Source organism: Poecilia formosa, unplaced genomic scaffold (assembly GCF_000485575.1).
Source record: "Poecilia formosa unplaced genomic scaffold, Poecilia_formosa-5.1.2 Scaffold51, whole genome shotgun sequence".
Taxonomy (NCBI): domain Eukaryota; kingdom Metazoa; phylum Chordata; class Actinopteri; order Cyprinodontiformes; family Poeciliidae; genus Poecilia; species Poecilia formosa.
The window spans coordinates 214,050-227,832 of record NW_006799990.1 but is presented as its reverse complement, the minus strand read 5'-3'; the positions used below and the strand labels follow the sequence as shown (position 1 = coordinate 227,832).

Sequence of the window (13,783 nt, the reverse complement as noted above, 5' to 3'; positions counted from 1 at the left end):
ACACACAAAAAACACTCTTCATAAAGAATAAAAGGGAGTAATTAAATAGTTATTTGCCATTTGTAGATTATAAAAAGCTCAATAAGTTTGACTTTAAGTTGATAAGTTGAATAGAGTTAGCATAGCGGCGCTAAAAACAGAGTTGTATACAGAAAAGCAGCCTCAGACTACCATACAAAAAGCCTCTTTACTAATGAGAAAACAGAGTTATTAAACAGTTATTTGCAATTGTTTGTCGTCTGTAATGGTTCAGTAACTTTGACTTTAAGTTGATAAATTGAGTCAAACAATGACCGAGGCTGTTAAATGTAGCGTCCCATATTAAACCTATACGCAACGACAATTTGGTCCGTATTCTACAAATGTGTGTGTATGTAATAATAAAGAACTGGTCCCCGAGTAGTTTATATAGCACACTGCCTCAGTCATTGTTTGACTCATGGTGTTGGTGTTGCGATATTGTGCCCAACTGCTTTCTGGGTAACACACACTAACCAACACGCTGCCGCCGCAGCACCCCGCTTTACAAATATAGGGACTGGTCCCTTATTTTAATTTCTGAAAGGTGGCAACCCTAAGCATTAGCAAAGCGGCATTAAAAAATTTAGTTGTATACAGGTAAGCTACGCTTAGCTAAACAGGCTAATTGTGTGATTTGAAACGTTACCTTGTGCCCTAATCCACTGTTTTGTTGTGCTAAACTGAGCCATGTCTTTTATTTGGGTAAATAAATAGTTTTGTTTTTCCAGTTTTGCAGGACAATTAGATGAAATTGCAATTTTAGTGTGCCACCCTTCTCCAGTTTGTGCCCCTGTAAAAGGGGCATAAAGTGTAGAAAAAATAATCTAGACACGTCTGAGTGTAACTGATGAAAGAACTAAGATAATAACAACAAAGGTCACATCATTCCTTTTAATGCTGCTATCTGCTGTTGCACAGTTCGGCTGCAGAATAATTTCGTTTTTAAAACTGAGCACACAGATCCACTTTCAAAAATGCCCGGCTCGGTCTCTAAACTAATCAGAAAGCGCGTCAACAGCTGCCGACTCCCAGGGACGCTCCGTTACACTGTACCTGTCTCTGGATGGAGCAGGGGGGGCTGGCGGTCCTCAGTCCGTGAGCAGGTACGCCCTGAGCTGGCCGAGGTGAGGACAAGGTCCCGTTCGCTCCCGGAACGGCGCTCTCTGGCCTCCCGGTGTCTTTAGGGTGCTGAATCATGGAGTAGACGTTCTCTGAGGCGCACCTGGAAACACACAAGGCCTGAGTGGTGACCTGACAGCTGAGGTACAAATATGTTGGTCAGATGCAGCTAACCGTTAGCTTAGTGATTGATTTTTATGTAGATCATTCCGACGATTAATCAATTAATCGGATAAAACTATTTCCACTTAAATTCATTTTACACAATACTAGAAATGCAAATAATAATTCAGCTTACTTTTTAAATAAGAAAATAAACATTTTATTGCCGAAAATGCGGTAACATTTAATACTGTTTTGTACACTTGATAATTTGTGGCAAAGCGTGAATCTGCAGCTAAAAGTAAACTTGTAGCATCAACATGTGAGAAGCGCAGCCCTTTCTTCTCGACTTTGCATAAATACAGTGTGTGGCTGATCTGCCGACCATTTTTTGATTCAATTAATAATAACTGTATGGCAAAAAGTTCTTACCAGGATTTATTTTTGACCAAATTTTGAACCAGGTGAAGCTAAAACTATCACTTAAGGAGTTCCAGTCAGAACATATTTACAAACATAACGATTGTCATCTTAAAATGAAAAATGTAATTTTAAAAAAAGTTTTGGCTCAACATTGCTCTGAGGGTGCTTATATTTCAGCAAATGGCACATTGTAGAGTCTGAATACTCCAGTTAGCGATGAATCAATCACTAAATTAGTTGACGATTATTTCATTAACCAGTTAATCATGATTATTCAGTTTAATGGCTTCAGCCCTGCCTGATTTGTTTTCAAATTGCATTACGCTTTTGCAGTTTAAATAATCTAGTAAATTCTGTGTGTTTATTTATTTTTTAAAAACAGTTTATAGAATAAACGCTGTTTAAGTCAGAAGGTTAAAAACCATCATAATTAGAAGGAAGGTTAATGTCTTGAGCTTTTAGTGAGTCACAAACTTTTTATTATTTTGGGGTCAAACGGTCATATCATAATAATGACAAAAAAAAATTAATTCTTTTTGAATCAATATTTGGCAAAACAACTTTGAACTTATTGTGAATTTTCTCTGTTGTCCAACATATATGAGGCTGTTAAGCTTACAATGGATTTACAACAGAGTTGAGGCTAAGTCATTCCTCAAGCTTGATATTCATCCAAATCCAGCTTTATTGTTTGGTTGGTTCACCTTCGTCATCTTTGTTTATCCCAGCTTTACCCACCATCACAAGAAGTACGACGGCCTTCACAAACCTTTCACAAAAGCTGTTGCAAGAAAGGTAAAAAAAAAAAAAAGAAAAAAAAAAAAGCCATTGTGAAAATGAAGAGAAGATTTGAGCAAAAGCAGCGACAAACATCCCGTCTACCAATTTATTATCCGACATTAAACAACATCACCTGTTTTCCAAGAGACAAATTAATGGGCTGGCCTTCAAGTGAGCAACCTCTTTAATTCTCCCTCTGATTAGCTCGAAACTTTCTGTAATGTCTTTTCACTGCTCAATAGAAGTGTTGTTTACCGGCAGAGCTAACGGCGTGACCGGTGTTCTAAGCAGACCTGTGAGCAGAAAAACAAACCGGAGCCTTCGTCAAGTGTCACCTTTTCCTTCTTTGATCAGTGACATAGTTTAATAAGCGAGCTCCCACTGAGTGCTGCCCTCGGCTCTCTTCTCAGAGAGGGTAACGATAAGTAGGGGGGGAAAAAAAAGAAACAACAAAAAAAAACCCAGTTTGCCGGCTTGTATTTCCTCCATTTGGCAACGCGCCGCAGTTTTAAAAGGTCGAGGAGTAAATAAGACCTGCCTGAACGTACAGAGAGCCGTAAATTCAAAGCGAAAAACAGCTGAAGACAAGGAAAACATTTCCCTCCGCTGAAATATTTATGAATAATAAACGCTGCGAATGCATACGGCTGGCTTCCTTCAGCAGCCATCACAACGCGAGGCTTATTCGCCGCGCTTAAGCGTCCCTCCGGTCGCCTGCTCCAACGCGGCTCACTCACTCAGACTCCTGGTTGGAGAAGGTGGAGTTGCGGTTCTTGCGGAAGCCGGAGAAAATGGACAGAACGCTGCGCCTCTTCTTTCTCCTGAGTGATTGGGCCTGATGGAGGGATGACAGCTGACTGAAGGAAGAGGGAGATAAAAACAAAAAAGACAGAAGAAGTGTGAATGCTGGAGAGACGATTGGAGGAGGAAAGTTAGATGGATTTTTTTTTGTGGAGTTGCAATGATAAAACCTGTAAGAAAAAGAAGTATCCAGACAATGCAGTCATAAATTTTTATGTATTTTCTCAAAATTTTAAGTGCAAGCAACACCAAAGTCACAAACGGCCTCCATAGTAAAACACGGCGGTGGCAGGGTAATGCTGTTGGAAAGTTACTTTCAGCAGGAAGAGGGAACCTGTTTTGACGTAAAGTTGAAATAAACTAAACAAAATATAAACATGAATAAAATCTGTTAAAAAAAACAAAGTTGCAAAGGATTTGAGACTTTATGGAGGAGGTTCATCACCCTGAGGCAAAATGAAATGACCTAGTTAAAGTTTATGACTAAATCTACCTGAAAACCTGCAGCAACACTTTAAAAAATGTTTTTTTTAATAGAAATTCTCCATCCAATCTGATAGTTTGAGCTGTTTTTCAGTTGCTTACAAACCACGGTTCATTTTCTTCACCACTTTGTTCTAAAATAGAAAAAAGTTACATTCAAGTTTTTTTGTTGTAGCGTAGCAAAACATGGAAAGGTACGTAGTGTTTCCCATGTTCTGAGATTTCTGCTGATTGTGAAACTCCAATCAATAGTTATTTTTTTTTATCTATTATACAAGCAAAACAAAGGATAACAAAAACTCCCTGAAAAAACAAAGCATCTTTTATGAAAGGATATCAGGGCTGTTGAGAGGATGAACTGATTATGTAATATCAACATAGACGTTTTTGACACTAATGTGTTTCACAGATTTTGAATGAAAGGTTTATAAAAGGATTATGTTGCACACAAATGTATCATTACTGGATCAGGAAAAAAGTTTTCGCTGAAATAAGCGTGAGGGACGAATGAAGCCGACTGCGCCTCCAGTCTGAACGCCTCCATGTGTAAATTACTCAAATCAAATCAAGCAGACTAGACGTGACAGATATTGAAGACGGTTGGTTATTTTACCAAAAATAAATAAATAAAGACCCGATTTTTGCAAATCGTAGACATTTGTTGCCGGAGCGGGACGAGCCAGAGGGAGCAGCTTCCCGTCTACAAGCCGCGATTAAGGCGACCGCCATTTTTCTGGAAGTTCTCAGTCTGGCGTGTTTCAGATCCGCCGTTGCTCCAGTGTGTCTGATTTAAAGTGACGGGCCATTAAACAGCCGCCAGCGATCCTGATGACCTGCTGAGGGACTAATTTAATCATTTAAATCGTCTGCGATGGAGCAGAAAAACATCTAAAACACACAGGAAGGCGAGTGCAAAGGACGAGGACAGGTGAAGACATGGGGACGCACTGTGACACTGATTTCCTTCTCAGTCATTTCATGAAAGGCTTAGAAATGTTTGGTTTTGTGATTTATTCACCAACTATCGAGCAGATTGTTAAAGGACCAGGATCATTTAGGAATATGGTGGCGATACCGACATTGATTTTGTTCTGATGATGGAAAATACTCCATGTAAGGTCTGATGTAAAACGGAAGATGTGAAACTGTGGGAAAGAACATCATGCCCCGTTTAAAGAACAAAGATAAACGACGCGCTTGGTCTTTTTCTATTCCAGGAGATTTTAAGCAAAATTCTAGCAAATTCTGCTTTTTTTTAAAAAAAAAAAAAACTGAAATAGGATGGTTATTGTGTAATAGATGAATAATAATCCAAAACCTATAAACAAAACCAAACTTTTTCACCAAATCCAAAATCGACTTCTTCTTCCATGACAATCATTGCTTTCTCCCCTAAAGCAATGACCTTCACGTAGATATAGTCATCACTAGTTTGATCGATTGGCTGGAAATTCATGCTTGCAGCGAATCAACAACGAGTTTTGCGGCCAAGGCTGGATTCACACGAAAGAAACAAAGCAAAACTCAAACTGTGGGGTGAGGTGAAGAGAAAAGACCATCCATACTTTAAAGATGACCCTCTGTACATTTTAACCTTCGACAATATTAGAAAATGTCTAAGCATCAGTTTTTTTTATAACATTTTTACTGAGAAAGCATATTACAATACAATTATATAATTATACTGATTACGTTCACATTTTTACATGCTTTCTCTGTTTTCTAATGTTGGCAAGAGAAAGAAAAAAAACAAACAAACAAAACAACAACAACCAAAACTTAAATGGGAGCGGCGGGGTAAGCATCAGTTTTAAGTGTGACATGTAAGCAGCAGGGTGACCAACAGCTGTGGTTAGTAAAAAAAAAAAGCAAAGAAAAAAAAATCTCAGTGTTTTTTTTTTTTCTTTTACTGAGAAAAATCAACACAAAAGTTTGGATTTCTATCTTAAGACATGCTAATAAATCTGCTACATACAGACACACGCACACACACAGCTAATGAGTTAGCTCGTTCTCCTCATGCAACATGTATTTGAGTGTCCAGCTAAAGAAATCTGAAAACTCTCGTCTTTTTTTATCATTTTGACTTGGGTAAAGTAATAATGTTTTCTTTTAAAGCATAAAAGACCATCCTCATGAGATTCTCTGCAGAGGCTGTAAAACTGAATAACAATCTGCGGATTCTCCCCTAAAGCAATGACCTTCACGTAGATGTAGTCATCACTAGTTTGATCGATTGGCTGGAAATTCATGCTTGCAGCGAATCAACAACGAGTTTTGCAGCCAAGGCTGGATTCACAGACTTAATGGTTTGAACCGCGGCCGCGCGGCTCTTTGATCCAGCGTGCCACAACTCGGCGTCTCTGGTATGGCGTCACTTTGCCACAAATGGAGGCAAGGTCACATTTTTACTAAGTAAAAATTAGTGGCACATTTCCCGCTGTGGAGTTTCAGAACAGAAAATAATAATGTTAAATAGAAAATGATAGTTACATTCATAAAGATTTGGGTTTTTACAATAAGAGACATCAACATTTTAGTCTGTATTTCTATGAATTTACACGTAGATCTGTTACCTAAAGCTCAGAAGATAAAGTTGGGCCAACATATCGGAACAGACAAATGGATGAAAGTGCATAAGAGATTACAATTATTCTAATGATTAATTGATTAATCAGATTTAAAAAATTGTCACTCAGAAGATTTTTTATTTAACCACTGCACACAGATATACAGCACTCTGTGATCATTTGTAGCAAAGATTGCATCTGCAGTATTTTTGCTCTTTCAGCAAATGTCCTTTCATAGAGTCTCGATATTCAAGTTAACGATTAATCTATTACTAAATCAGTTGAAGATTATTTCAAACATCAATTAATCGCCATTAATTGTTTCTGTTCTATAATAAATTCTTTGCTTCCAGAAACTGCTTCAAATCTCTGACCCGCCGACGTCCAAAAAAAAAAAAGAAAAAAAAAAAAAGAAGCATTTGCATTCTTCTTGTTCTGTGACGCTTTCAGCACAACCTCTTTCAGTCGATCCTTATTTCTGTTCATTAATTCTCCTCTTAAGGAGCTAAAATGAAAACTCTGTGGGTCTAAGTGTGGAGAGTAAGTGTGTTGTTTTGGCAGTGGGTGTGTTGGGTCATTATCTTGCACCACAATGAAATATCTGCTGGTTTTGTTGCATTTTTATTTCTTTTTCTCAAATTTTTGTTAGATGTTTTTCTCTTAGCTTTTTGGACAAATTATTGACTATTATTAGCTATTACTATTAGCTATTAGCTCTAGCTAATAATGTTTTGCATCCTCTGGTGAACCCTCTATAATTTGGCCCATGGAACGTTCTTGTGACTCACTCCTGCCCTGTGCAGGTTGGCAATCGCATCACCAATGGTTGTTTTAGAGGGATTTCTTAATGAAAGCTCTCAATGTCTCTGCTGTCAGCTGCTAAATTTGCTCCTCGCTCCAACAGTTTGACAGATATTCCAAAATGGTTCTTCTGCTTCTTTTTTTTTTTTTTTTCCAGTGTTTGTATAAAAAGGTCTGATTGATTTTCCATCTTCACGTTTGCTCGACTTTCATCCACAGGCAGCTGTCTGCTTCTTAATGTTAGTTACACCTGTTATTATGAAAGACGTCTTCAGCGTCATGACCTGACAGAGTGTAATTTCAGCAATACATCTCAGAGACATATTGCAGTACTTTTGCCCTTGAACAGTTACACATGATGCCTTTTTTTTTTATTTGTCTAGATGTAAAAACCTGGGGGAAAAAAAGCGTCTAATATGCTTTGATTTCAAATCTAAATGTTTGCAATCTACAGGATAAAAACTGAAAACCCCAGTCTCCGTGTTCCTCTAGATGTGGAGGGGGAAATGCAAGAAATTTGTACAAAGCTACACGTACAAAGAGCCGTAAATGATTCTTCTTTCTATTGCAAATTGATTGATTTTGTGTCCATGTGATGAAGAAGCGCATACAGAGGCAGTCCAAGGCTGTTTGGCGAATAATTAATTGAGCGTACTGAACTGTTTGGATAACTAGGATCGGTCGGACTGAATGTGTGATTGAATTGAATTGACTGGGTGACATAAATAAACTGAAATGAATTGAGTTTAAAAAAAAGTGAAGTGTGACTCAATGTGAATCAGTGAGAAAAAAAGTATTTTCTTTTTTTTTTACAGTGAGTCTGCAAAAATACTTTTAACTTTATCAACTTAGTCTGTTAGAAACCCTAAAGCAGCTAGAAGGACAGTAGCTAATTTAAAAGAAAAATAACTTTGCGTTAGTCTAGCATAAAAATGAGTCAGTGATCCTAGCTGCTTCGAAAATTACATTTCTCAGTTTTTTTAGTGCCCAGGTAACCAAACTGAGAAGTCATTCAAGAGAAACCCTTGAATGGCTTCTTTAGCAGGTCAGAGGTCATAGAGCAACAGGTCAAAGGAAATAAATCCGAAGTGTGACCCCACCTGTCAGGCAGAACTCTCTTGCTGTAGAAATCTGGAAGTCCATCCTCCAGCATACTGACTCCTCCGTTCTCAGAGCAATGCTGTGCACACACACACACGCACACACACGCACACACACGCACACACACACACACACATAACAAGAAGGAGAACAACAAATGATCAATCTGCCAAGTCCACAAGAAGCGGAAAGGATAACAAAAAGGTGCGATCTTTTCAAAAGGCTGGCTGGCGGATCTGAATCCAACGCCAGCAGAAGTCCGTCTGTAAAACACCTCCTTTAACACGCCGCCCCAAATAAATTTGCACCGATTTAGAAATGAGCTTTGAAAGAGACTAAACAAACAAACTGCTGTTTGTTGATGCCCTGCGGTCTCCCGGGGAGACGGCGGTTCGCTATTAACATTTGAGTCACAGAGACACATGTGGCAGCTTCCTACTTTGAAAGGAACTTATTTTTGGAAGGTGCCTCTGGCAACAAACACAAAATGAATACCAAAAGTTCACACGTAGAAAAGGAGAGAAGGAAAAAAAAATTAAAAATCCCTCAAAGTGGCACGTGTTGGGATTATGGTTGAATCGCTGTTGATGTGAGCTCAAAAACAAACAAAGGGTCTGTCTGTCAAACCTCTAGAAAACGTCAACATCTTTTTTCTACTAAAATATCCCCAAAAAACATAAACATGCTTTGATCAGCATGACGCTGCCACCACCATGTTTTACTGTGGCGATGTCGCATCAAAACAGCGTTTTGAATGTAGACTAAAAAGTTACATTTTGGTCTAATTTAACCACAGCAACATGTTTGCTGTGTCTTCTCTATGTGGCTTGTAGGAAACTGCTGAGATAAATTGTTACAGTGCCAATGAGAAAGTATTCACCCCTTTGGATGTCAGAGCCTTTTTGTTGCTTTTGCAAATCAATCAACAAAATTGGGCTTTTTTAACAAACAAAAAGCTGATTTCTAAAAAAATGATGACAATTAAATGAAATTCTTTCCATAAAATAAGTAATTGTGTTACTATTCACCCTCTTCAGGTCACTATTTAGTAGATGCGTCTGTGGCCGCAGCATGGAGTCTGTGTGGATAGATTTGCACATCTGGACATCAATTTTACTCCATTCTTCCTCGCAAAACTGCTCAAGCTCTATCAAGCTGAGTGGGGATCAGTTGTGCACTGGGCTTTGGCTAGGCCACTTCTGAGCATCCACCTTCTTCTCTTCAAACCATTTAGTTGGACGTTTCAGGTTTGCTCTGTTGCTGAAGTCATGGTTCTGTTGCAGATCGAAACAGATTGCTTTTACTCATTTTACCTCCTACTTTTACAAGCCTCTGAAATCCAGACAATGTTCTTAGGTTTTTTTTATTTGTACCCATCCCCTGACTTATACTTATTTGCTTGGAGTGTCTGATTAACCACTGAATGCCCCTTCCACAACCAGCTGACTTTATATAGACACAGTCTCATTTGATCTCCACTACTGGCTGCAGTTGAAAGGACCTCTGTTTAATTAGGTCAGTCACTCCTAATTAAACAAACAGGTGATTATTTATGTAATCACATGTTTATGTTTCATATTTTCATTTAGATATCATTATCTTGTAGAAATCTGTTTTCACTTGGACACTGAAAGATTTCTTTTTGTAAATTAATTGTTTCGCAATTAAAAGAGTAAAGCATCCAAAGAAGGGTGAATACTAATAAATAGAAACTGGACAGGCGTTCCTTGCTTTCTTCTCGCCACTGTTCCACAAATGCCAAATTTATGGAGTTCACGACTAATATTTGCCGTATCAACTGATTCTCCCACTTCGGCTGCTGATGTGAGATGACGGGTCGGAACCGAGCTCTGCGAGATGTTCAAGTTCTTCGATAAGCCAACCCTTCCTCACAGCTGTATTCCTGACCCGTCTGCCAGGTTTCTCTGTCTTTGGGATGCTGTTTGCTTGCTAATGTTCTCAAACCTCAGAGATTCACAGAACGGATCTCTCTCTCATTGGAATTCTACACACTTTTGAAATTTTTATTGACTTAAATTTTGGAAACCATGAACCATTTTCCCTCCGATTATTAATCATGCACTACTTTGTGTTTGTATATCAGAAGACAAAAACAAACAAAAAAAAAACCCAACACATTCAGTTTGTGGAGGTAACATGACAAATTCTACTAAACTTTAACGGGAGGGGAGCGACTATTTCTTTTGCACGTCACATCAGAGGGGTCTACTCACAGATTCAGGAGGAATGTGTGCAGCTCTGTGTCGTCGCGGCGGGCGTGGCCTGACGTGGGTCACGTGACGCAGAGGCGAGCCATTGGTGGGGAGAGTGGAAAGGGACTCCCAAGAGGCCGAGTGAGTGAGAGACGCCGAGTGGGAAGGAGCAGAGGGAGTGGGAGAGGGACTGGGTTCATCACCTAAACCTGGGAGACAGGAATTAACTGGGACAGAGATCTCTCTATCCTGTCGCGTTTGACCTGCAGCACATTAATCAAATATTCCTCTGCTTCTGCTTCACTCTCCTTTGATCTCAGCTGCGTCAAAAGCAAGATGGAACAGAGGCAGAAGACTCACTCATTCTGGTGGAGACCGGACGGATCCTTCTGGTTCTGGAGCTCCGCTTTTTGATCGCCATGGTATCCTTTACCAGGGAAAATGAAGACACGACATAAGTACAGTGCATTGGAAAAATGTGCATTACCCTTGAGCTTTCTGGCTTGCATGAACAGCATGAGGTGTGGTGGAAATATAACACAGTATTCACTTAAAACATAGTGGTCAGCAAACATCATGCTGTGGGATAACAGCGTCAAAGCTGGAGACGCTAGGAAGACACCTGAATACAAATGCCCAACACACTAAAAAGTCCAACTTAAGTTTTCAGATGTAATAAAAATGTAAAGGAATATAATCATATTGCAATAAGTGTTTGCTTTGCATACAAAAATGCAATTGATCAATATCAGAAATTGGTCTGGTATCAGCCAAATAAAGAGCATCACATGGGAAAAATGTCTTTTAAGTGAAATAATCTGCCAGTAGAACTAGTACTTTTCTTAATCCATATTAAAATATTGTTTTAAGGCCTAGTTTGACTTAAAACGAGGAAAATATTTAAAATTTCCTGCTAAAAAATTTACTTGTAAGTTGGTTTTGTCTTATTTCAACCGTTTTAAGATATTTGGACTTGAAAAACAGACAAAAAAACTACTTGGTAAGAAGTTGTGTTTTTGCAGTGTATAATCACTCCCCCAGCATTTCAATCCAGCAGCACTTGTATCCTGAAAGTAGACCCACTGGTTCATAATAAATGGGTCAGTAGTTCTCATATCTTTGGTGTTGAGTATTATCACTTGATCAAGTCTTTTCTAACATTTCAGGCTATAAAATACGTATTAAACGTCTATGACTCGTGCTGATATTGTATCGGGTCAATATCGGTATCGGCCAACACTCATAGCTGCGATATGGGTATCATATCGGGATTTTAAAAAGTTGTATCGGGACACAGTGGTAAATTTTGTATGGTACTGGGTTCTGTGTTAAAATCTTCATCATGCCAGAAAGACGATAAATATATTTAGACTTCCCGTCATATTGTAACACTTACTATTCCAAGGTTCACTCCAAAGTCCTCATCGGGGAAATCCAGCGATTCAACAAGTCTCGAATGCCTGACGGATCGCCTACCCGTCCCGACATCGTCCCAGCGCTTTGCCTGAGAGACCTGTCGTAGCTGACGCAACACACACACACGCACACACACACATCAACAACATTCAACAACACTGTCATTCAAGTGTTCACATCAATCAAACGACTGTCCTTAAATGTAGTGTCCTAGGAGAGGTGGGTCTGTCCTCTCTGCGTGTCGGGTTCACAAACAAAACAAAAGGGCGATTTGGTTTGGAAAGCCTGAGACAAACATGAATTACACTCAGTTTCTTGATCATCAAAGCAGAGCGAGGGAAGATAGAGGACAGGCTGGCACTGCAGCAAAACACAGCGAGGAGAATGAGACATAACAGTGGAGATAGTGAACAGAATGCAAAGCAGAGCTGGCCAGGCGGCGATGCTGTTAGAAGCCTCTCCTGGTCTGCTTTCAAGCCGTGTTCATTTCAAAGATTACATTATGTAAAGATTGGACCCTGCAGCATCAGATCATAAAGTTAACTACCTCCAAACCAGGTTTCTGTGTTGCTCGAGAGCATAAATATTTCCCCTACAAGGAAGTAAACATTTCTACTGATGGTGGTAAACACTAAAATCACAGCCACTTTGACATAACTCCAGATATTACAGGTTTCAATTTCTTCAAAATAAGATTTCTGCTGCTGGTTTTGATTCACTTTACATTTCCATCATTTTCATCCCGTTGAGCTTTGACTTTATGCGGCACAATCTGCATCACTGAGATGAGAGAAGTCGCTTTTCAATATTTTCTTTAGCTTGCATAAAGGTGTTTACAAAAAAAAAAGGCCAATGAAGGTAATTAATTATATAAAATTATAACCATCTCCATCAATCATTTATGCTTTTAAGATGCTTAGCAAAATTGATCCATCAAAATCTCCTGAATTATTTCATTATTTTATTTAACTAAGCTTATTAATACAGTAACGACTTGACATCAGGTGAAAGGAGTTTTAATTATGCTTTGAAGAGGCTGATGAAATTGAACTTTGAGGCTAAACATCAAGAGTCTTGAAGAATTCAGAGCAGTTTGTGTGAATCACCATGTATGGTGGCCGCGGAAAATGTATTAGCATCTGGAAGAATTGAGCTACAGAGTAAATTATTCTTGAAAGTAGAGATAGTCTACAGTTAGAGGGAAAACTTTTTTTCTGGTAAAAAAGAAAAAGAAGAACTAACTCAACATCTGTAACATGACACAATTAGATAATTAGCCAACAGCTAGCAACTCAACATAATGCAATGTTAGCATAGCACCTAGCATGCAGAATGTGGTGATATAATAAGGTGTTATTTACAGTCTAACTCAAGCTCCTTAGTGTAAGGCAGAGTTTTTATAAAAAATACATTAAGGTTTAATAAAACTGAAACATCTGCGCAGTTTTCAAGATGAAATACGTTAGCATGAAATGCTAATGGCAACAGCTGAGCTCATTTCACTCATTATGTTCCTGCAGTTCAATTAAGAGGAGCCAATATACAGTAATTCGTTATTTCACAGACAAAACCGGCCAGGGAAAGAGATCGCCGAACAACTCTGGAAAAATTCAAGTCAACAGCATCGAATGGACTTGATAAAATAAAATGTTTACCTTCTTGTCAATATAGTGCTGGGGGAAAAAAACGCAGAGATCGTAACTTGATAGCTTGTAGAAAAACCAAATTTCTAGAAATTATATTGAAAAATTTGGATGTTTTAACTTTATCAACCCTCATATTTGTGCAAAACAATAACATAATATTAGTTTATTAAAGTCTGCACAACTCTCCCTTATGTAAGATTTTAAGGTTTTTCCGCTTGTGAATAACATTTCTCACCACACCACGATGGACTTCACGTTTTTAAAAACACAAACGGTCTTAATTCTCCTTGGATTTGTTGACAGGAAC

At 38.7% G+C, this 13,783-nt stretch overlaps 1 protein-coding gene across 1 annotated transcript in view; it reads right to left on the bottom strand.

Annotated features, from left to right (window-relative positions):
* The window catches only part of LOC103138444 (leucine-rich repeat-containing protein 16B-like), a 116,812-nt gene that overhangs the window by 7,365 nt on the left and 95,664 nt on the right, over positions 1 to 13,783 (bottom strand). The window contains exons 19-24 of the mRNA XM_016671783.1: positions 11,811 to 11,957; positions 10,775 to 10,841; positions 10,436 to 10,623; positions 8,201 to 8,280; positions 3,183 to 3,302; positions 1,075 to 1,243 (exon numbers count right to left, since the gene is read on the bottom strand). Of these exons, the coding sequence (XP_016527269.1) occupies positions 1,075 to 1,243; positions 3,183 to 3,302; positions 8,201 to 8,280; positions 10,436 to 10,623; positions 10,775 to 10,841; positions 11,811 to 11,957 (771 nt within the window). The remainder of the gene's footprint in view (positions 1 to 1,074; positions 1,244 to 3,182; positions 3,303 to 8,200; positions 8,281 to 10,435; positions 10,624 to 10,774; positions 10,842 to 11,810; positions 11,958 to 13,783) is intronic.